This window comes from Sinohyriopsis cumingii, chromosome 12 (assembly GCF_028554795.1).
Source record: "Sinohyriopsis cumingii isolate HCF-2022 chromosome 12, ASM2855479v2, whole genome shotgun sequence".
NCBI classification, from domain to species: Eukaryota; Metazoa; Mollusca; class Bivalvia; order Unionida; family Unionidae; genus Sinohyriopsis; species Sinohyriopsis cumingii.
In genome coordinates, this window is record NC_142972.1 from 26,046,279 (window position 1) to 26,071,426 (window position 25,148).

General features: G+C 35.0%; 1 protein-coding gene across 3 annotated transcripts in view; it reads right to left on the reverse strand.

Annotated features, from left to right (window-relative positions):
- LOC149786127 (uncharacterized) overlaps window positions 1-23,605 on the reverse strand; it is a 66,994-nt gene extending 43,389 nt beyond the window's left edge. For all 3 annotated transcript variants that reach the window (XR_016424883.1, XM_089976462.1, XM_089976461.1), the window contains exons 1-6: window positions 23,391-23,605; window positions 15,914-16,055; window positions 11,254-11,548; window positions 10,090-10,198; window positions 9,300-9,466; window positions 5,582-5,694 (exon numbers count right to left, since the gene is read on the reverse strand). Coding sequence is in view for 2 of the 3 variants with exons in the window: in XM_089976462.1 (XP_089832588.1) it covers window positions 5,582-5,694; window positions 9,300-9,466; window positions 10,090-10,198; window positions 11,254-11,548; window positions 15,914-16,012 (783 nt within the window). In the remaining variant the exon portion in view is untranslated. The remainder of the gene's footprint in view (window positions 1-5,581; window positions 5,695-9,299; window positions 9,467-10,089; window positions 10,199-11,253; window positions 11,549-15,913; window positions 16,056-23,390) is intronic.
- Window positions 23,606-25,148: the final 1,543 nt, after the last annotated feature.

Consider the following 25,148-nt stretch of genomic DNA (forward strand, 5'->3'; position numbering starts at 1 on the left):
TTAAGGTACACATAAGGCTTACACCGTATTGAATGAACTGGTCAAATTCAGTAAAATTCTACAAAAGTTTATGCGAATTACAACAACATATGGAATGTATTGCATATTTTAACCGCTCAAACAAAATAATGAAATTTAATTATAAAATATATTGTTAAATTACTTAAGACTGACGTATTATCGGAACTGCACGGGAGTCAGTCTTATAAGGATTTTACTTGAGAAAATGTTAAATTTGGTACCTATTACTCATTAAATAGTTTTGAAACTTTTACAAGTTTGTCCCTTATAATAAAATGCAATAAGCAATATGGCTATGTCGTCCAAACTATACTCTCTCTCTCTCTCTCTCTCTCTCTCTCTCTCTCTCTCTGAGTGTGGAAGAAGGGATTTTTCGATTGTATTACGGAATATATTACTTTATAAGGAAATCTACAATTTAGAGAGAAAGAATTTTCATCATAAATTGTAATTGATTCCGACATCTTCGGTGGCCTAAGCGGTACGACAGCTCGCCCCGAATGCGTGAGGTCGAGGGTTCGAACCTTCGAATCTCGGCCGAGTCATACCAAAGACTTTTAAAAAATGGTACTTGCAGCTGTTTCGCTTGGCACTACGCATTATGATGTTAATGGCAGGACTTGTCGGTCGTTGTCAAAATAATGTGACTGCATATCGGCGGCATGATGCCCCAGTACTAGACATCACTACAAACCGCCACAATATAAACTTCCTGGCGATATGACAGAAAAAATTGTTAAAGATATGATACAAATCCAAATCGCACACACACACACAACTGATTCGGCATTTGCGAAGCACACGCAACCACTCACAGGGACATTTCCATTATAATACGGTTAATTTGGTATTGCTTACGGAATAAACTGCAGTAAAATGGCAACTCTCTCTCTCTCTCTCTCTCTCAATAAAGATTATACGGTGTGCTTCAAAAATCGCCAGAAGGATCAGCTCGCTGGTGAGCGAAAACTATTGCTTTCGGTGAAATATGTGTAGAACATTGTTAATTTTAACGACCAAAACGATTTTCTTTAATTTCTCGTGAATTAGATTATGTTTTACTCTAAACATTGTTACTATTCCTTTATATCTGATATTTTTACTGTTCTAAAAATTATATGACTTTGAATATTTTCTCAACGAACGATCTTATTTGCACGGTAACGTTTCCTGACAAATTAACTTGCTACGACGTAACTCATAATAAAATAATACAGATATTCGAGAGAAGAAAACATGAAATGACCATCAGAAATCCGTGTAACGGATTAGGGTGATTTCTAAAACGTTATCCAGAATTAAAAATTCATCACTTATGAAAATTTTGCTTGCTTTAACTCGAGTTAAAATACGGGATATGTGACATAAATTGGCACAACGTGGACTGTGTCGTATGTGTGGAACAAGAATTAATGATCCGATTTTACGGACATCAAAAAATTGTCTCTCAACCTTGGATGAGAGAAATTATATAATAAAAAGAAAAAATATCATATATGTCTCCAAAGATTTAATGTAGTTTCTTAGATCCATTGGATCATAAATTACTTATCGTGCCACTTTATGGCTGCCTTAACAATGTATTAGCCAACTGGTAACTTGATGAACAATATTCCAAGTCTGGCTGAAATCCAATCAGTAATATGGACTCAAAAGTTGTAATAAGCAATTTTTGACGGACGTACGTACTGGAAACGAACACAGGACAATACCATAAACTCCCTTGACCAGGTGAGCCGACATCATTCTGAGTGATAATTAATCAGTCCTCATAAACAATTACATTTAAAGCTATTAAGGTTCAATAGCCAGAGAACTAAACAAGTAACTGCTGAATCTGTTACAGTTGGGGGATTTTTTTAACCCTAAACATTTATGTATTTACCTTATGGATTTTTTAACCCTAAACATTTATGTATTTACCTTATGGATTTTTTAACCCTAAACATTTATGTATTTACCTTATGGATTTTTTTAACCCTAAACATTTATGTATTTACCTTATGGATTTTTTAACCCTAAACATTTATGTATTTACCTTATGGATTTGTTTAACCCTAAACATTTATGTATCTACCTTATGGATTTTTTTAACCCTAAACATTTATGTGTGGCTTTTTTTAACCCTAAACATTTACGTATTTACCTTGTGGGCTTTTTGAACCCTAAACATTTACTTATTTACCTTGTGGGGTTTTTGAACCCTAAGCATTACATATTTACCTTGGGGATTTTTTAAACCCTAAACATTTACGTATTTACCTTGTGGACTTTTTGGACCCTAAACATTTACGTATTTATCTTGTGGGTTTCTTTTAACTCTAAATAATTACGTATTTACCTTATGGGTTTTTTAAAAGAACTAAACATTTACGTATTTACCTTGTGGGTTTTATTAACACTAAACATTTACGTATTTACCTTGTGGGTTTTTTAAACGCTAACATTTACATATTTGCATTGTGGGTTTCTTGAATCCTAAACATTTATGTATTTACCTTGCGGGCTTTTTGAACCCTAAACATTTACGTATTTACCGTGTGGATTTTTTAAATCCTAAATATTTATTATTTACCTTGTGGGTTTTTTTTAACCCTAAACATTTACGTATTTAACTTGTGGATTTTTTAAATTCTCAACATTTACCTATTTACCTTGTGGATTTTGTAAATTTTCAACATTTACCTATTTTACCTTGTGTTTTTTTTTAAACACTAAACATTTACGTATTTACCTTGTGGATTTTTTTAATCCTAAATATTTATTATTTACCTTGTGGGGTTTTTTTAACCCTAAACATTTACGTATTTAACTTGTGGATTTTTTAAATTCTCAACATTTACCTATTTACCTTGTGGATTTTGTAAATTTTCAACATTTACCTATTTACCTTGTGTTTTTTTTTAAACACTAAACATTTACGTATTTACCTTGTGAGTTTTTTTTAACCCTAAACATTTACGTATTTACCTTGTGGATTTTTAAACCTTAAACATTTACGTATTTACCTTGTGGTTTTTTAAACCCTAAACATTTACGTATTTACCTTGTGGGAATTTGAACGCTAAACATTCACGTATTTAACTTGTGGGCTTTTTGAACGCTAAACGTTTATATATTTACCTTGCTCAAATCAATAATACCATACTCTAGTCTACTGGCTATTATTCGCGTTTGTTACAGCCATGTCCTAATGTTTCCGGATTAAGATTCTTCAATTGGCAGTCTAGGTCACCGGCCCAGATTAAATAATATATACAAAAACCACATCTATCACCTGAAGCGCACATATACGGAATATGTTTATATATAATAGTGTGTTATTTTCTTGGTCGACGCAGCAAATGGTGTGTAATTAAAGCATCTGTTAAGAACACATAGAGCCACACAATTTTTCTAGCGATGGATTCTTATACAAAATTTGAATTACATCCTTTTCTTTTAGATCTTCATGATGTTTACAAATGAAGAATGCATGATGTTCAGCCAAATTAGTGTGACAATAAATACAATACAAACCATATGAAGTAGTAATAATATCATGTCTACCGGTCTCTAGAAAATATTTATGACTAGAACATCGGAATCTCGAATGAGCTTTACAGCATAAATAGGTCAAGCCTATGGAAATATACTTCTTTACATTTGGTAACGGGGGAAGAACCCTGTAAAGCCCCGGTAATAACCACCGATCCCGGGAAGCTAGTGGCAGGCTTTCTCGCATACCCACAATGACAGAAACCGTCGCTGACAGAGGTTAGAGGGCAGTGATCTGTAATAGCAAGTGCTTTATACCACTTTTCTTACACAACTCTGGACTGATGCAACCGAATTTCGTTTTGCATGGCCATTCCATATTTAAAATGGTGGATGGGAGAAAATATTGCCGTGGCAAACAATACAGTGTATTTCGTCCTGTGCATAATTTCGTATTTTGTTTGCCTGTGATCTGATAGTCTAACTGCGCCTGTGAACACTTTTTGTGTTATCAAATCGAGATATAACTGTGTGAAAATATATTGCGCCAGTGCGGTTTTAATTTTTAAATTTTATTTAATTTGTTTTTGTCTTTTCATAAAGGAAACGAGATTTTGTTATAATACTATGACGATCTGATTTATACTAGCCTGTCCTTATATGTACTAACGTGTAATTTATAAATGGCATACGAATATGTGTAATTTATAAATGGCATACGAATATGTGTAATTTATAAATGGCATACGAATATGACACGGCTTGACATACTCAACAAATTCCTATTCAGATAGTTATGCTTACTTGGAAACAACAAACGTGTGTCGTTTTGTGGCATGTACAAAATTATTAATATACACGGAAATGCCGTAGTGCCATTAGCAGACAGTTGTGAGAACAAAGAGTGATGTGATAAAGTCGCGGTTCAAGTACACTGCATATGTAAATGAAATGCAGCAGTAATCGTACATTTTGCATATTTAAATAAAAAAATTACCTTAAACCTGACAACAGATTGGGAAAGGTCAGGACTATAACACATCAAGGTATATTGTAATATTTAAGCCTGCATCAGTAGACCAAATTTTCCCCTTTAAAGTACACCAATAGAGCCTATCAATTGTTAATGTATGATGTTGTGGTCCGTAAAAGAAAATAATATATTTTCTCTCATTTTTCCTGAAAGTCTGATGACCAGTGAAGAAACTTACACGTAAACATTATCAAGCAGCATTGAAGCCTAAACAGCAAATGTTTAATAATTTCACCCTGGTGGCTTTAGCATTGGATGACAAAGCTAACTTGCGTTATTAGGCCGGTTCAGTCAAGAAGAGGCGTGTGTTTGTGTGTGTGTGTGTGTGTGTGATTTGGATTTTTTTAACGTAACTTTAACAATTTTTCAGTCATATCGCTAACAGGTCTGTAGGGTGGCAGTTTATAGTGATGTCTTGCACTGGGGCATCATGCCGCAGACATGTAGCAAGATGTCCCATCCAGTCACACATATCCTAACACCAGGCCGACCAGTTCTAACACTAACCTCTTAATGATGAGCGGCTAGCGAGGCATTTGTTAGTACCATTTTTACAAGTCTTTGGTATGACTCGACCGGGGTTCGAACCTGCGACCTTCGCATCCGAGGCGGACGCTCTAACCACTAGGCCACCGGGGCGGTCGGTTTCAGAAGATCACTTGCACAAAATATTCAAGTCATTTCATTGGAATATAACTGTTTCCAGGGAATTTAACATAACCTATGCTGATTGTTTTATACCTAATGCCCGGGTTAGTAACATAGTACAATAGTCTCGGTGAATTTAAAGTTATTATAATCGTTGCGCTCGATTTCACACAAAAAGAAAGAAAGTGTTTGAAATATAGAATTAACTTAATTAGTGTAAAATGAAAACATGAAACGTGAAAATGTTATGGAGGTGTATCAACACATACTTCATGGAAAATTGTTGACCAATCTTCATTTGCTTTACTCAACAGTGAGAATCATCATAACGATAAAGTAGAATTAAATATTCTAGAGAAATGGTTAAGGTTGCAAATACATTATTTTAATGTTATGTGGCACCTTGCATTGGTCTCCAGATTCTGATATTCCTGAGAATAAATCTCTGAGATACGACGTCAGATTCTCTCCTACTTCTTGCAGGTCGTCCAGATTATCGAGTAGTAAAACAAAGTCTGCAAGGAATAAATTCTAAGTGAAATCGATCGCTTGTTCCACCTACGTTATATTTCACATTTCAAGGAATAAATTCTAAGTGAAATCGATCGCAAGTTCCGCATACGTTATATTTCACATTTCAAGGAATAAATTCTAAGTGAAATCGATCGATTGTTTCGCATGTGTTGTATTACACATTTCAAGATCCTTGTTTTGATGCTCAACTTGTATTAGCTAAATTATTCTACGTTGCTTATATTGGAGACCACTACTGGTACTGTACAATTCATACGTATTCCACACCGTACAATTCATACATGTTCCACGTTATACAATTCATACATATACCACGCTATACAATTCATATATATTCCACACTGTACAATTCATACATATTACACGCTTTACAATTCATGCATATTCCACACTATACAGTTAATATATATTCCACAATGTACAGTTCATATATATTCTACACGTCGCGTTTGTATTGTTGGTAACTTGTAAATAACTTTATTACTTGACCTTAACAATATTTCAAAACATTTATATATTTTATATGAAAAAATCAGGCAAATAAGAGCGATCTTAAAATACATGATATATTGTTTGCTTTGAGAAAAACATTAATTTTGGTGTGGCTAAATTGTGTGCATCTGCCAGATCATCAAATTTTCTTGCTTTTAACGCACGAATCACTTTCCCATAGGACACAACAATATATACAACCACACGCATACATATGCACACAACATGAACACAAGAAAATTAAAACACGAAAAGTAACTCAGACAATGTATTTATGTATTATGTACAAAGCAACAGAGCATTTAAATTATCAATGAAGATGTTGAGCAATAAATTTTGGGATTTGTTTAAATATTAGATAACTACTTAATGCCGTTACACCTTTAAAAAGATGCCAATGTCCTGCACTGATAACACTGGTCAACAGTGAAATCATTACTGACTTGAAAAGGCCCTAATCTGTAGTATTTTGGTGTGCCGAACACGAATATAACCGTGAAAAATTTGTATTGGCTCTCGTTTTGAAGATATTCATATACCTCATTTTCTATGTTTCACTGTGTAAATTTCTCCAGTAGGACTGCAGCAACATCCGGAATAATGATGTAACATTGCATAATACCATCATGCTCACATCATACACAGTTGATTGCATCATTTTCTGATGCAATGCAATACTAATGCCATGCGGCTGCTGAAGTAAGTTGACGTCAGCAGTGTACTATACATGTTTAGGCCTATTATACTAATGCCAGGCGGCTGCTGAAGCTGACGTAAGCAGTGTACTATATAAAGCCCAATCAGATAGGTTCAGCATTTAAAATATTTTAGACGTTGTGCGAGACAGTTCAAGCTACTGTTACATAAAACTTATTATTTTATCCATTTACGTACAATAAAGAACAGTAATGCCTCGAAAGTGTGTTAATACCGCGGACAATTTTTGCTATATTTGTGGGGAAGTGACATTTGCCAACCAGAAGAAAATTATCAATTCTCAAGTGAAGAAGGCATATCATCTTTACTTCGGATGCAAGGTTGGTGACCAAGACAAGCCTTGGGCTCCGCATATATGCTGTGCTACATGTACAACACAGCTTTCACAGTGGTTGAATTGCAAAAGGTCATCAATGCCGTTTGCAGTCCCAATGGTGTGGAGAGAGCCAAGCAACCACCTAAATGACTGTTACTTCTGCTTGGTTCCTCCTCTTTCCGGCGGAATAACGAAGCGAAAGAAGTCGAGAATAGTCTACCCAAACATTCCGTCTGCATTGAGACCAGTTCCACATGGTGAGGGACTTCCTATTCCAGAACCTCCAGCAGAATATTCTCTTGATTCATCTGACGAAGACAAAGGTGAGTCCACCTGTTCTTCTCCTGGTCCATCAGCATGCAGTGATCCAGATTTTCACTGTGGTGCATCATCAACCCCACACAGAATAACACAGGAAGAACTAAATGACCTGATTCGTGATTTGGACTTATCAAAGAACAAGGCAGAATTGCTAGGATCAAGACTCCAACAATGGAATCTTCTAGAAGAAGATGTCACAATTACTGCATATCGAAAGCGCCACCAGCAATTGGAGCCTTTCTTCAGAAAGGAAAGTAATCTGATATTCAGTTCCGATATTGAGGGCCTCATGAATGCTTTAAAAATCACTCATGACCCACAAGAATGGAGACTATTTGTGGACTCTTCGAAACTGAGTCTCAAGGCTGTGCTTTTGCACAATGGAAACATTCTTCCATCTATTCCAGTAGCGTATGCTGTCCACATGAAAGAGACATACGATAACTTAAGGCAGCTACTGAATTCCATTGAGTATAACAAGTACAGCTGGCACCTCTGTGGTGATTTGAAGGTAGTTGCCCTTTTAATGGGACTGTAGCAAGGATATACAAAATACATGTGTTTCTTATGCGAGTGGGATAGCCGAGCAAGGGAAATGCACTACATGAGGAAGGAATGGACTCACAGGCAGAATGTAGCCATTGGAGAGAAGAATATCCAACACCCAGCTCTGGTTGAGGCTCAGAAAATCTTGCTACCACCCCTTCACATCAAACTAGGTTTGATGAAGAACTTCGTGAAAGCCATTGACCGGACTTTGCCAGCATTCCGATACCTGCATGAAAAATTCCCTCGACTCAGCGAAGCAAAGATTAAAGAGGGAGTTTTTGTGGGTCCACAGATTCGAGAGCTTTTCAAAGATGACCGGTTCAACAACTTGCTGGAAGGTGACGCGAAACAAGCATGGAATGCTTTTCGCCTAGTTTCTACAAACTTCCTCGGAAATGTTAGGGCAGAAAACTATAAGGAACTAGTAGAAGACATGTTGATGAAGTATAAGAAACTTGGCTGCAATATGTCTCTAAAGATTCACTTCCTTCATTCCCATTTGGATTTCTTTCCTAGCAACTGTGGTATTGTTAGTGATGAACACGGCGAACGTTTTCATCAAGATATCGCAACAATGGAACAAAGATACCAGGGAAAATGGTCCACTACAATGCTGGCTGACTACTGCTGGACACTCCTCAGAGATGCTCCCGAACAGCTGTACAAGAGACAGGCGAAGAAATCTAAGATGTAGTCAATGACTTGATTTTTTATAGGTAGGCTATTACAGTTGACCTTTTACTATTGGAATGCATTTCGTTATGTAAACATTAATTTCTTGCAGATTACAAAAAAACTAGAGCCAATTTTGCAATTTGACTGTCATATTCGTGTTCAGCACATAAAAATTGATAAGAATTGACTAATTTTATTTCAGTAACATGACTTTTGTAAAAATTTGTTGTCCAGTGTAAGACTTAAGGCAATGCAGCACAAGATGAACGATACAGAGGGCAAATACTGATAGGTTTTGAGTATTAAGTTCATCTGATCAGTGGCACTATTGACTAATAAGTTTGCATCATATTTGGATTTATATGTATTCTGTGTATTCGAGCGCTGGGATGATAGTTCTAACGTTAATGCTTCTAAGGTCGTAATTTTGGGGGAGAGGGGGGTTCTATTTTTAATTTGTTTATGGCTATTATGTACAAAACAAGACTACCGACATACTTTCTAGATATATCATACCATGGCTAAAGTTGCACAGACTCTGGAGGACCTGTAGCTTTAAGATGGATGATTTAGTCGATCTCGCTGATGACTCCTCTGCATTCAGCCTGTCCCCAATATCTCCCCATAGTTGATTCTGTGCTACGAGGATTGCCTGGCTCAAATCAACTAAGCTTTCCTTACCCCTGAAGTGAGTAAAACTGTATCAGATACACCAAAATATTCGTATAGCTTATACATGACATAAGCATCACAAAGTGTTGGTGCTCTCTCTCCTAAATGCTGAATATTTCAAGCTCTATTTGCTTTCAGCATAACTTTGGTTAATATACATTTTCTATATTATAAAAGCTGAACTTCCTTAGGGACTACGTCTTTCATATACCGTTCTAAATGAGTTTTCTTTGTATCAATTCTTTACTCACTTTCCTTGAGATAATCTAATTTGTGGTTTTTTAATGTAAGGTGTTCTTCCAATGACTAAGAGCCTGATTACTTCGAAATGTTGGAAAACTGTTATGTATTTACCATTTTAGTGTACATACATACATACATACATACATACATACATACATACATACATACATACATACATACATACACACATACATACATACATACATACATACATACATACATACATACATACATGCATCATACATACATACATACATACATACATACATGCATGCAACTGTCCTGAAATCTCCTCAATTCTTGTTATGATGTAACTTTCACTAAGATGACAACATCAAAAAAAGGTCTTAAAAAAAAACAATAGGGTGGAAAATAATGGTGGCTGTCATACTTCATGTCGATTTTTATCAATCCGTAGTTGTGATCGTGTTTCAAACGATAACAGATTTCCTCTGCAAGCGTAGTCTTTCCCATCCCACCCTGTCCGTATAGCCAAATACCTACAACAGTCGATAAGCACACACAATATTAGTGTCCGGTATATCAAGAAAACATAATTTGATTATAACACAATACACTTTCTCTGGCCTTTTCAAAAGGAATAACTCATATGTTATAGCAGACATACATCCTTTGATACGTTTTGTATGCATTTACGACAGGCTTCTCATGAAAGGACATTTCATAGTTATGCTGATTTAAAACCACTTACTAACAGGCTTGGCTGACCTAGACCTTTATGCCTAGTAGTATTTATTCGCGACTTGGAGAGAAACGAACTAAGTTCGATTCCCGACTACTACAGTTAAAATTTATCTCCCTCGAGTTGCACAGAAATGCCATTCTGTAGTTTAAGTTTTAATCAAAGATCACTTCACTACTTCTTGCAAGCTAAAGTGAAATGATCCAGCTCCTACTCAAAGTGATCAAAGACAACTGGTAACTATTTAGTAATAGCCAAATCATACAGAGTTATCAAACTTTTTTTAAAAATAGCTAAATAATATGACACTGTATATGTATATACCTTTGTCTTGATTTAAATTATCATACATTTTTTATGTAACCTTGATCAAAATGTACTTCTTTTTCATTATGATGTACCCTGTTTAGCTTTCTCCATTTTGTTCTTCATTCGAAAAGTGATGATTATAGCTTAATTTCATTAAATATTGCTTATAAGTTCTACCATTAATCTCATTTCATTATGTGTGCTTTATACTATCGAATGATCGGTGATACGCATTGAACAATAGTTCTTTAACACGCAAACAAATATTTAAATATAGGTGATTGAGCATAAAACATAAGAATGGCGTCATATTTTGTATATTTGACCAGAAGCATATGAAAATAACGTTTAATTTGAAAGGCTTTTGTTCTAGATAGACTGTTACAATCAATGGAACAGGTGAAAGAAAATTCATATAGGCAGGACAAAGTAAAGTTTCCAAAACGTTACCGAGAAAAAGATTAGCTCGATTCTAAATATGTAATTAGGAGTAAATGTTTTCTATTGCTACGTGTATATGAGCTCTATCCGTAACAAATTTGCCTTTGTATTTGTTCTCCACCAAGCTTTTCATCATGTCCTGAATTTGTTCGTCCCGGCCAATCAAAGTCATGCGATCTTCAGGGAGTTGCCTTTCGTACTCGCCGATGACTTCGGTGAAGTTCTGTCTACCAGAATCCACATGGAACTGCATGATGTGGAACACGTGACGTAGGATCTCAATACATTCTTTCTCAGAGTAGCTGTTTTCTAGGTGTTCCAGCAACTGTTTCGGATGTCGGATGTCCAAGATAAAGCCCCTCGGGACAAACAGATTGTCTTTTAGTAATGTTAAGGCCTGTAAAACAAGGCATTTTCAGTGTTCGCTAATTTATACCAGCTTCATATTTTCAGGTTACATTTTATTAGAAAAAGGTGAAAGTTTTCCACTCATTCCTAAATTTAAAACCAAGAGTCAAAACTGTGAGACTGATTAACCTTCTCTGATTCCCGAATTTTTATTTTACTAGCAGAACACTGTAGTATAGGCTATCATGTTTTCCTTGATGATGTTCATATAAAAAATCAATACCTGGGGGAAACGTTTTCAGTAACAGTGTGTTGAGATTAAATAAATACTTTTTGAAATTCTTATTTGGAATTCATGATTGCCTGTTTTTATTTCCTTGATTCTTTAAGTGAGAGGAATAAATACGTAAATTTGTATTTAACAACTGATAATTTGTCTACAAGCAAATTAAAAGCCCCGTAAATTGCTACAACTTTAGCATTTAAATACTTGAATCGATGTTTGACATTTTAAAACTAATTAATGATTTCATATCTATGGAAAATGTCATTCTTCTTGCTACAGTTCATACGCTGTTTATCCTAATTTTAAATATGGTTCTTAGTCCTAATAATCATCGGCATCTGATTTAAAGAAGACTATATCGGTATAAATCAGCTGCTTTAGTGGACTAGAAACTTAGAACATTCTACGATTTCACTCAAATGTAAAATAAATGCAGCTCTGTAAAACTTACGACATTTGTTTATGTCAAGTGTAAAATGAATGCATTGTTTCTACTTTACAGATTTTGAAACAGTTTTTGTTATACTTGTCCTATTAACTTCAATGTCGTTGTGATTAAATCATCCGTTAAACTCTTGTCTTTTCAAAAACAAGATGCTTTTGTCTTAGAGAGAGACAAAATTCGTTCTCCGCATTCTCTTACATTATTTTGCAAGCAACAAATCTGAACCTTTATTGCTTATGTTTAATCTATTCCTGGTAATTATTTGTAATTGCTTGTACTCTCTATCAATGTAATTCCTTCCTTAACTCTATTCATATACATTTCTAGGTTACAGAAACCATCTTATGTTAGTGCAGTTGTGTTTTAATTTTTATTGCTAATAGAATACAGGTATAATGTTTTAGGTCACTTGAAATACTGCAATAACCGACAAAAATACATATTCTCTGTAATGAAAGTTACCGGTACAATTTTTTGTTACTAATAGAACTGATGAAATATATTTTTGTCAGGTTCTCCCTCCACAGTAATGTATGTTACTATTCAAGTAACATAAAGTGAAACAGTTAAAATGCAGACATTCACTGCCTAAAAAGTTATCATTTACTTTATAACACGTTGATGCATTTACCTCGTATGATCGAGAATAGACGTTTTCGGGAATTTTCAAAAGGCTTATATATTTTCCTCTAAAATATTTTATTTGTTATGTATTTTTAATTTATATTTGTTAGTTATTCTCCATGATTATATGTTATATGATGTAAAATGGGGGGGGGGGGTACTTGATCTTGTCCAAAATCAAGTTCATTGACTATCTGAATAGTAACTTTCGTTTTGTATATAAATAATACATAGTTATTTCTCTATGAGTGTGGGTTAAATATAAACCTTTATCAACAGATAATGGTCCTGATCCTTCAGATAACGGTCTTCGTGTCTGAATGTAAACATAAAACCTGTACATCGATTTTAAAATCTCTGGATATGCTTTTATCTAATAAATACTAATTTTATATTCCACATACAGTCGTCGGCATACCTACTGCCCCGTTTAATTATTTCTGCCAGATTTTGTTGTTATACTGTGCTCTGTATCTATTGCCATATCTTAAAGTGTATATTTTTAATGAACGTGTAATAGGTTGTATTTATTAAAAAAACTGTTTCTCTGTAGAAGATTGTAATTTCTTTCAATATATTTAAAATATTGGGATTTACTGGGGCGTTAAACCAAGTTGCCGGGATATGGATATTGGGCCATGCCAGTGAGTTATTGTTCTTTTGTTTCATAACATTAATTCTTAAATATTTGTTATTTAAATGATACACATTTTCAAAAACCAAATAGTAGTTATAGAAGTAGGCGTTCTTAATTACAAACTGGCAATATTTAAAATCATTTTTGGTCAAAAGTGGCTAAAATCAATGTTATATAAAATCAATGTTATATAAATTCGAATAGTCAGCATATATTGATCTAAAAATTGCATTCTGGTATTTCTATTTCGATTACTACTGAAGGTTTTATCAAAAAGATAATATTATTTCACCAAATTTAAATGAAAACATCTTGTGATGAATGCCTTTCATGTTTGTTCGAACTATGACAATCCGACATCAAACATACCACTGTTACTAAAAGTAGAAAAACAATTAAATTATTTTTTCAGAAACCATTAAACAGGATTCAACCGAATTTGATTAAAAGCATCTTAGTTGAATGACCGATCAACTTGATATAAATGAAGCTGGTCAACCAACAAACCTGACCACTACTACTAAAACAATATACACAAGCTGGCCTGAAATGGATGACATTTGCCCAGTAGCCAAATTGCATGAAGAAATATGCTTCATTAGGAAGCTTATGTGATTTTGATTGCACATGTTATAAAGTAACTGTTTCAGAGTATCTTTATTTTGTCTAGCTTCATCCATATTTGATAGCACATCAGCATAACGTGTTCAGTATCGGGACCCTATGCCAGGATTCTTAAAGCCACGTTGGTCAAATACTGTTAAGCGATTAGTTTTGTTTCTAGAAAAATCTGTGCATATATTTGAGATTTTTGTTGGGTTTTTTTAATATACTTTTAGTCAAATCCATATTTGATGGCTGAACAGGATCAAGTGTATCAATCTGAAAGACATTCAACCTCAGACGCTTTCTTTTAAATCATCAAAGTCTGTAAAGGTATTTTTAGAAGTTATTAAAAGTTTTGTTTTCTATTTTCGTAACGTCATCAATATTTGATGGCAGATTGGTATAATATATAAAATCTTAAAATTCATTAATGACTCAAAGATTTCTACAAAATTGAATAGAATCTTTTGAGCGGTTATTTATAAGAGGTCATTACAAAATTTCCTATTTTAGTAGCTCCTGTCATATTTGATGACACATATAAATTATTTGTATCAACGGAATGCCCTTTTCTGCAAAATCTAGGTAATTCCTGCTTATCGGTATCTGCGAAGAAGTCGTTTAAATATTTTGTTTTCTATTTCTAGAATAAATATCCATATTTGATGATGAGTTGACGTTACTTGCGAAAATTTGAAATCCATTTACGCCAGAATGCTTTCTGTAAAAAAAAAATTCTTTTAATCATTCTTTTTTAAGAAGATACCGTTTCATTTTTTCATTTATAGCAGCAGTTGTCACATTTGGTAGGGGATCGGCGTCATTTCAAAGAAGATATAATCTCTCTTGGTAAGTATGGCTGTACCAAAATTTGTTAAAATGGTTTCATTTTAAAATTCTATGTATAATAACTTTGTTCATGTTTAATGTCGAACCAGGATCAATGGTATTTATGTTTAAAAGTCCTTATGCCGAGACGCTTTCTAGAAAAATTGCTCAAATTATATTCATCAGTTTTGAAGTTGTTTGACGAGTTTCTTCTATTTTTAGTTGTTGTTGTTGTTGTGGGGTTTAACGCCATTTTTCAGCACACGATAGGCTATCTACTTTTAGTAGCGGTGGATATATCTGATAGCGAACCGGCATCATCTGTATAAATTTGAATGGGTTTTTTGCCAGTAAGCTTTATGTTTATGCTAATTAATTCCATTAAACGGTGTTGTAGAAGAAGTCTTTTAAATGAATGTGTTCATATTTTTAATAACGGCATCTACATTTGATTAAGGATCTGTCAAAATTGGACCAATAGTTTTTGAGAAATTTAAAAATAGTAATGGTTGACTATCACATGAAGCAAGGCAGACTCATGACCATAAAAAGTTCTATTTCTCAAATCACGTTGACCATAATGGGACCGTATTTGAAAGAAAGAGTTCTAGTATAAATGCCTTTCAAGTTTATATAAAAGATGCCGTACCACCTTCAAATATGGACGCTTTTACAAAAAAGTAGACAAAAACCTTTGAAATTACATCTTTTTAAAATTATAAATGCTCCACAATATTGGAATAAATATGTAAGAGAGAGCATCTTGGCATAAAATCGTTTCATATTTTAACACATGCCGGTCTGTCATCAAATATGGCTGCGGGTAATTAAATAGAAAAACATTAAAATATCAGGATGCAGGAAGCTCATAAATATATGGCTAACCAAATATAAATTCTTGCGTTCTCAATTAATGGAAGGAAAATACAAATGGTACACTTCTAATTTTCCATGAACATAAAAAAGATTGTCATCACTGTTACCCTACCTCTTGAGTACTGTTTTCATCTAGCTCATCTCCAAGTTTGTCTTTCAGATTTTCCCACACACTTCTGGAGTCCAGTCTTAACTTACTGTCCGCTTCCATATCTGCAACTTTACCAATGAGGTTCTAGCCTTGACGGGTCAACCTTTAAACACAGAGTTTGCCTTTTAGTACGCGACTAAGAGTTTGTCGTTGTCCTTGCTGAAAGCAGTGATGGACAAATCCATTGTCTCAAGACGTGGGATTCTTTAACAATGGATCCAATAGGGAACTGCAAGTACTAAACTGGGTAACATTTAAAATGAAGCAAACAACAATTCGCCTTATGATGGGAAACTATAGAATATGTCTTCTGCCGTGCTTGGATTAGACATAAGGATCGCTTTTCCGTGTTAGTGTTTTTACTGCTATTGCTATTTCTTCCATACGTTTTATATGCCTGCGCCAACAGACTTTCAAGGGGATTATCATTTTCCATATATGTTCACTTCGTTGTGCACTCAATACAAAATCATTACAAAATCTATATAATGGATAAAATTTCACCTAACTTATCAAAATATTTTGTAAGAGCATTTCACCCACGCCAAAAGAAGATAACTGTGACATTTTTACATGAGGGGCTTTTATAATTTCAGATGTTTTGTTTCCCCTACATTAAAATTGGTTTTGGTTGCTTTCAACAACAGTAACACTATCATATCAAAATAAGGTCGCATTGACTATTTTTCACACCTTTGTGACTTTAATATTTGTTAGAGGATTGTTTGCTACACCATCCTTGTCTTGAATCCTTTTACCTATACTCATCAAAATGTGGATAAATCCCATACTAAATGTAGGTCAAAGTGACCTATTTTTTAATCTTGAGTAATGTTTGGATTTCAGATAACATACCAACCATATTTCGACCCCGTTATATCAATTCTCACTACATTTCATTTATGTTGATGTATCTAAAAGACTGCAACAAGAACATGTCAAACGTAGAACCCTGTAACGTATCGATTATATTTGTTGTGAAAAGGCACTTCGCTTCACAGATCTTAAAAAAGAAGATCTACGCCCATCAAACTCTTCGTTAAACTGTTACACAGCGGTACGCAAGTAGATGACAATAACATGCTTTTATGGTTGAGTGACTTCTTCACTTCATCTCCAAAATAAATAAATCGATACAATTTGCGGCCTATATCTCTACTACTATTTCTCCAACTTTCAACTGTTATATACTGATGGACCTGTTGCGGTACTTTCAAAACTAAGCTCACTTTGATCTAGGTTTAATGCTTGATTTCCTTTATCAACAAAATTCATTATACACATTCTCTATACCGTCAGCCGTAAACTCATGAAACTTTCAACGTTGATCCATCATAAAAGACCAATACATTGCAGATTTAAAAATAACTTAACGTGACATACTTTTGAAGCTTGGGAGACTTTTCAACTTGTAATCATTTAACTCGTACGCTTGACACTACATGCCCTACATATTTTTTAATCTAAACATAAACCTCTCAGCTAAAATATACGAGGGGTATTTAAAATATTCTGAATCTTAGTTAGCAAACAGTGCATTAGTTTATATCCTCAACTCAATGTACTCCACATGTCTCTCTACATACATTCTCAATCTTAGTTTGTAAACAGTGCATTAGTTTATATCCTCAATGTACTCAACATCAGTATTTCCCTTTACGCACGCTGGAGAAAATTGACGCACACATTTTGTTGCCGTGCGTTGTGTTTGACGCAAGGGATTCGCATTATGCAATCAGGATTTATGTACTATCAAATGCGTTGGACGAAGGGTGTCATCGTGTATACTTCAAGAATAGGCATTGACTGGTTCCCCACTTTGTTTACTCCCTATGATGGGCTCCTCTATTCGTATAGCGGAGTGGAACGCAGGGAACATACGAAATAAGGAACCAGACTAGCATAGGCAATGTTATGACGGAGTAGCTTCCCCTAATCTCGCGAGCTCTCACACGATTTCCATTGAGCTCAGTAAGATCTCATCTTGATGTTTAACCTCAATGCTTGTTGCACTAGAAAGTGATCTCCAGATTAAAACGTCGTGCACTAAAAATCATTAGCGAAGTAAGTGAAAGAAGCAGAACACTAAAGAGTAACTGTGGATCTAACTCTAATAAAAAATGAAGAAAATAATTCCGTTGACTGGAACGGTACATCCATTAGGATTACCGGTGTGACTTCTGATAGCGTGATTGCGAAGTCTGCAGAAGTGAATAATCCTTTCGTGACAGGGTTTAAGAATTTTAACAAATCTGCTCTCGTTCGCCACAAGATATCTGGAGAACACATTATAACCCAAGACATTCTTTCACAACAAAGAAATCAGTAAACTTGCCAAGACAAATGCATTTATTTGGATTACACAGTCAGGGGGTCATTGCAGATTTTGTTGGTTTTTAACTTTGCTGCAATAAAAGAAAGACCTTAAAGTTCAAGTGTAACTTATTAGAAACAAGATAAATCATTAGCCTCCTTGATATTTGGATAAATTTGTTCTAGGACGAAGTACAATAAAACCGATGATAGTACACATTGTATGACAGGCAGTAAAATTGACTGCCATTCGGTTAAAAAGATTTATTAGGTTTTTTGTATTGGCTTGTTTGTAATATGTTGGTCTATAATATTGCTTCAAAAAGATTATAAGGAGACTGTTAAAAGTACGACTTTAAAAGAAAAATGAACTAATAAAAGTATTCTTTGAATGGACAATGCATTTGTTTGTTAATTGTGCGTGTTTGGTTTATTTGTATGTTTAGATTTAGATTTTGATTTAGAGAGAGAGAGAGTATGTTGTGTAAGTTGCAATATCCTATTTCAAGCTGAAAAAGTACCAGTTGGATGAAAATTTGTCAGTATATATTTGACCCCCACAGTTTTTATTTGACCCCCAGTTCTGACACCAAGGGGCTTTTTTTACCCTCAGTTTTACACCCCTGGGGAATACACTAACTCCACATATACGTCTACATACATTCTCAGTCTGATTCTCCAAGTATTTAATACAATTTTGTAGTCAGGTTTAGGTATGCTGTTCACGTACTTGAATACCACACTTCCAACCGCGTTGCGGCTTTTAAATTGTCTGCCCCTGGATGAATCTTTGATAACGGTCACCAATCGCAGAAAATGGCCTTCCCAAACGAAGGTCATCTTCCATGGGTTATATGTCTCTGCAGGTGTCTGGCTTACTGAACGTGCAGCTGCAGATAATTTTGTAGAACTTTTTTGTCCATCTATAGGCGTTAAATTTACTGCCAGATTCAAAGAAACGAAAAAGTTATAACAAAAACTTTTCAAATTCCCTTATATACTAGCCTGCGTGGAATCTTCCAAGAAAGGGACGGTTGGCAAGAGGGTTCGTGTTTGGGGAATACATTGTTAGCTTCATTTATCTGAAACTATTTTAAGAATAATCATAAATCTCTAATGAATACGTTCATTATTTGGAAGTACTAGCCGCCGCTACAGGAAGTACATCACGGTTCCTTCTTCATGTTGCGCTGATCATTTTTCTTTCATTATATTTTTCTAACGTACAAGTGATTGCTTTTCTTTCAATACAGTTCCATATCTTTAGTCCTTTGCTAATATATAAGTGTATTATCTGAAGTACTATAGGCAACAAGTAATTTTTGGTACACGAAAAGAGGATAAATATAGATTTACAATTGGTAAGAGTCTAATAGACATTGGTGCTGAATTTAAATACTTAGGTGTTATTTTTTTCAAAAAATCAGAAGTCTTGTTTAGTCAATTAAATACAATCCTGGCTATGTTAGAAATGTGCCGCATCTACTTTACCGAAAAATTATACATTTCAATTTTCCCCTGGACCTGCAATTGCGTCTTTTCGATCATGTTAAATTGCCAATTTTAATTAACGGGTGTGAAGTTTGGGAATTTGAAAACGCACAATAATACAATTATTGCAAAATTTCCATATCAATTTTTTAAGAAACGTTCTAAGCATATAAAAAGTAATCCCGTTTACTACCTTTATTCAGAACCAGGAAGGAAACCTGTTGATATAAGTATCAGATCTCGAACGATATGATTTGGGGTCTCTATCAATGGTAAATAAACTAAACTTTCCAGACCACTCTATCAAATTCTTTTTTTCACGAGACCAGTGTTAATGATGATTCAACAAAATGCATAAATAGCTTAAGGAATACTATTAACTGATAAAATTTAGGACTCCAATCACAGACTCCCAGTTGAGACAGGTCGTTGGTACAATACCCTGTTTGAGGAGAGAAGATATCATCATTGTGATAAAAGTTACATTAGGGACTAGAGCCATTGTTTTTTCATTTGTCTCAGATTTCACAAAGAAAACAGTACGTTTCTAAAACTATATTATTACCGGAAAACCCCTATTGTAAAATAACAAATTTTATTTGCCACTAATAATCGCGAAATGCTCCAAGCTCATGCCTAATTTGCCATTCTAATAATGAGCACATCATAAACTTTGTACTATTTAATAACTGGATTTTTTTAGACTTCATAATGATATACTATTGTTTCTCTTCAATAACTTGTAAACGCCACGAGAATCACTGTATTATGTCCTAAAATGTTATGTTTATGTACCCAAATATTCTCATATTTCCTCCGAACGTTTATTCTTGTTCTAATCGTGTATGTGAACCGGTGGATGTGATCTGTATCTCCATAGGTTAGTGACGTCACTATATAAGAGTGCAGCTATTGTGAAATTTTCATATGACACATACTTGTGGCCTGAGATTTACTTTTATTGATACAAGTTTTGTTCTATTCTGTTCTGCAAGCTAGGAAAAATGCATCAGAAATAGCCGAAATTCAGTGTTTACCATGCATATTTAAATACCTGAATTTTCTCTTTGCAAAATTTACTAAATTCTGAACAGCTATGCCTGTTCAAGGTCGTCTCAAACAATCAATACCCATTTTTCTTTTAAAAATATGGCATTCATCTCAAGCGTATAATTTTGCATTCTATCCGTGTGCTAATCATAGTCTGCAGCCAATACCTGTGTTAAGTATAGTATTGCATTCGAGCCGTGTGTTAATCATAGTCTGCAACCAAATGGTGTGCAAAATAGTTTTTCGTTTGATCCAAGTGCTAATCATAGTTTTACATTCAAACCCTGTATCTAATCATACTGAGCTAGATACCAAAATCAATTGTTATATACTGATGATTTTCAATAACAGCATTCCTTGATTCGAAGATGACCCTATAGGTGAAATATTGTGATTCACTTTTATTTAGAAAATCAGACCCTATGCAAAGTACAAAACTGTGGAGTGGCATATTGGGCTCTAAAGATACCGTTTAGCTTTGACTATCGGACTTTTACTTCTTTTGGCTAATTCTTCCTATTTTTTAATGAAATGCATGAAATTTTCCATGTTTTTCTGATAATTATTCTTCTTGTGAAATATAATAGTCCCCTACTTGATTAAGTGATTTTCCTGAATTTAGATAATCATGCACCGAAAACCTACTACGGATTTCAATGCAGCTGAATGGTTTTGTAAATGTTACGAATTGACATGATAGACACAGTTTTAGGTAAAAATGTCATGACCATATAATGATGAATATACGCATGCAAGTTTACCCTGAGCATTTGTGACACAGTTCTGCGAGGGTATTTTCTTACATAGTTTGGCCAAAATAGTCTCTGCCATTATGGATCCTTGTCCCCATTATGATTCTTTTTGCAATAAATAATATTCACTCGATTTTGCAATTTGCACAACTTAATAGTTCTGTGCTGAAAATCTACCCCGAAGTCAAGTGTCTCCCTAGAGTTATGTGAATGCTAGGATTGGACAGTATGACCTACTTTCATGTAAAATGTCATGTCCAGATAATGAAGTGTCTATATTTTTTTCCATCCGTTCTGACCGAAAATAAGTTCTGCCATTATATTACCTTGACGTAAATGACCTTCACCTTTGACCTCATTAAAACATGCTAAGAGGAAAGTGCAAACCCTATTATGACACGTGTAAAGTATATCAGAGACTTGTTGTTTAATGTATGTCGCTAAGGTGTAAAATGTGCCATCCGAAACGACACAACAAGTAATGACAATGGGGTGGAAGGGGGTGAGGGTGGGGGAAGACAGGGCCGGATTAAGGATCAAGTAGAGCCTAGGCACTTCTTTAAACTGATTGACATTGAGATGACTGATTCTTTATGTATACACTTTCAGCAACATGGTTTCATAGGCCCTAGGCACGGTGCCTACACGCTTATTGGATAATACGGCCCTGGAGAAAAGCACACAAACTGATTGTGTAAACACTTTTCAGTAACATGTTTTCATAGACCCTATATACGGTGCCTACTGTGTCTATTGCAGAATACGGTCCTGGGGGGGGGGGGGAGCACACAAACTGTTTGTGTAAACCCTTTTCAGTACCATGGTTTCACAGGCCCTAGGCACGGTGCCTAATGTGCCTATTGGATAATACGGTCCTGTGGGGAGAGAGAGAGCACACCAACTGTTTTCATAGAATGTTTCTAATAACTGCATATTTTCCCTATTAATTTCTTACCATAAACTTTATACAAAGCTAGACAACCTAAACTAGTAAAATGAATAGTTACTCTCCATTGACCTTAGGTAATAAAGGCATTGCTCTGCCGATTTCACAAAAGTCCACTTCATGAAATTTATTTTGCCTGTATAAGTCTCCATCTTTCCGGCGAATATTGCCAAATAATGGGGCTTTTTTTTATCTCTTACGATTCAAAATAAAATTCTCCAACCGTCCAAATGATGATTTTACAGTCAAAATTTTCCGTACCCGTTTATATCCATCTTGTGAATAAGCAGAAATGTATTTTTGAAAAATAGCCGCCAATCTGTATTTTTTCGTTGTCACTGTCGTGACAAAACAATTTTCTATAACTACACCTGGCATTCATTCTGAGTGGATTTGCATTGGAACCCTGTGCTAAGAATACTGAACTAGATAACTACACACTACACACTAATTAGTTAAATAAAATGGATTCAAGCCAACATAAGCATTAGTGATTCTACTTTAAGTAATACGTGATCACATTGGTAAAATATCTGGATTCATTTATAATTAAAAACCTGGAGTTGTATAGCAGTCAGCTGTCAAACAGTTTCGCATTATATAATAGACATTTTAGAAGCCAATTGCAGCCCACATACAAACAGAAGCCACTCTCAACCAACCCCACAAACACTCACGATAAACATCACATGGACATTCTTTTTCACATGTCAGATTTATTTCATCATAAACTGCCAGAGCAGACACAAGAACTCTCTCTCTCTCTCTCTCTCTCTCTCTGAAGCACCACACATACGAGTGTGCGTGTGTGTTAAAGGCAAATCACACATAGTGATACAACAGACAGAATGCAAATGTGAATATTGAAACTTGTAGCTATGATTACCTTTGATAATAACAGAGTTGTTTCCCTTTCACCAAACCAATAATAGTTGTTTGTTGTACCATCCCAATGTAGTATCATCCATTATCATCACAACATGGTTAAATACCCACAAACAACATAATTTTAAACACGGGTTTAAATTCCATTTGCCTACTCATAACAGTTTCGTTAGTACGTTCTCGGTTACTTCCTTATCTACTCGCGAGTACACAGATCTGAACACTCCCACATCTCCCTGCGCATGCTTCAAACAGATACACACCTTTATTTACACAACAGATGACAATTTTAAACCTGTTTCTACCAACAGATTTATCGTCATTGAACTCGATGGCAGTGACTAATACTTCAATAAAAGCGTGGGAGTGACAACCGCAACTTGAGCAGACGAGCACATCATATGACTGAACCCGCTTACGTCAAATGTAATGTTTCAGTAACACGAGAAGTTCATGTATGGTTAGGTGTTTGTTAGTAGTGAAGGGGGGCACCCTACGGACAATGGGAATTAGCATTACAGACCCCCTTGGGCAAATCTACGGACAATGGAAATTTAACATGGAGAAAAATCGTGGGCAAATCTACGGACCAGGGGAATTAACATGGGAATAAATCGTGGGCCACTTTACGGACAAAGGGAATTTAACATGGTGATAAATCGTGGGTCACTCTACGGACAAGGGGAATTTAACATGGGATTTTTTTTAAAAAATTTTTTTAAAAAATGGGGTAGGCAATTCAAAGACTATCTCTTTTCGAGAAATATGGCTGGCCCTGAAAAGGGCCTTTGGGTTTTCTTCTAATTTCTTCTTTTCCTCCACCAAGTTCTTATTTTATCTCCTACACTCTTCTTCTCTTTCTTTTTTTTCTTCTCCTCCTCCTCTTCTTTCTTCTTCTCTTCCTCCTCTTCTTTCTTCCTCTTTTCATTTTCTTCTTCTTTTTCAATTTTTTCGTTCCAATTGCGTATTCTTATTCTTTCCTCTTCATCCTCCTTCTCCTCCTTGATCTCTTTCATTACACCACTAATCTTGTCCTTTGCTTTCCTTAAGTTATTAATTTCCATCTTCACACGATGGGGACTATAGGAATAATGGTCTTCAACCAGTCTTAATAGCATCTGTTCCATTATTCCTAAGTTGTCTAAAACGTCTTGCAAGGTTTGTATTTTGTCCATTTGGTTTGACGCCATCTTCTTTTTATTCTTTGCAGAATGGTTTGAACGACGAATACTGTGGGTTATTATAGTGAAAGCGCGGACGTGATGGAAAACATCCCCTAAAAACATAAAATTAATCTTACCTAGATCATGACCCATCAACGCGCGTACGTGAAGGAAAACATCCCCCTACTTTTTCATTTCATATAATATAACCCCAACTATACTCTTCACATACTCTAAGAAACCCATAATCTACTATCCACACCAACCTACTTTATCACTTACAAACACAAACACACAATCACACAAACACATACCCTCACATTTTTATAAAAAAGAGTTAGTGTTTATATTCACACTACTCTACCTACATACATTGGCAAATTGATCGTTATTTCTTTTCTAGAGTATTGGGTAGCCCTGAAAAGGGCTGTTTTGTTTGGAACTTCATGGGCACCTGGTTAATGGTGGCACCTTCCAGGCCTGGCGCCACATACGCATCTTATCCCCCAGTTACTTTTTACCTTTTGGGGGGAGAGAGCAGAGGCAGGATATGTCGCTTCAGAATCCCAATTTTCGCTCTCTGGGATTCTGAAATT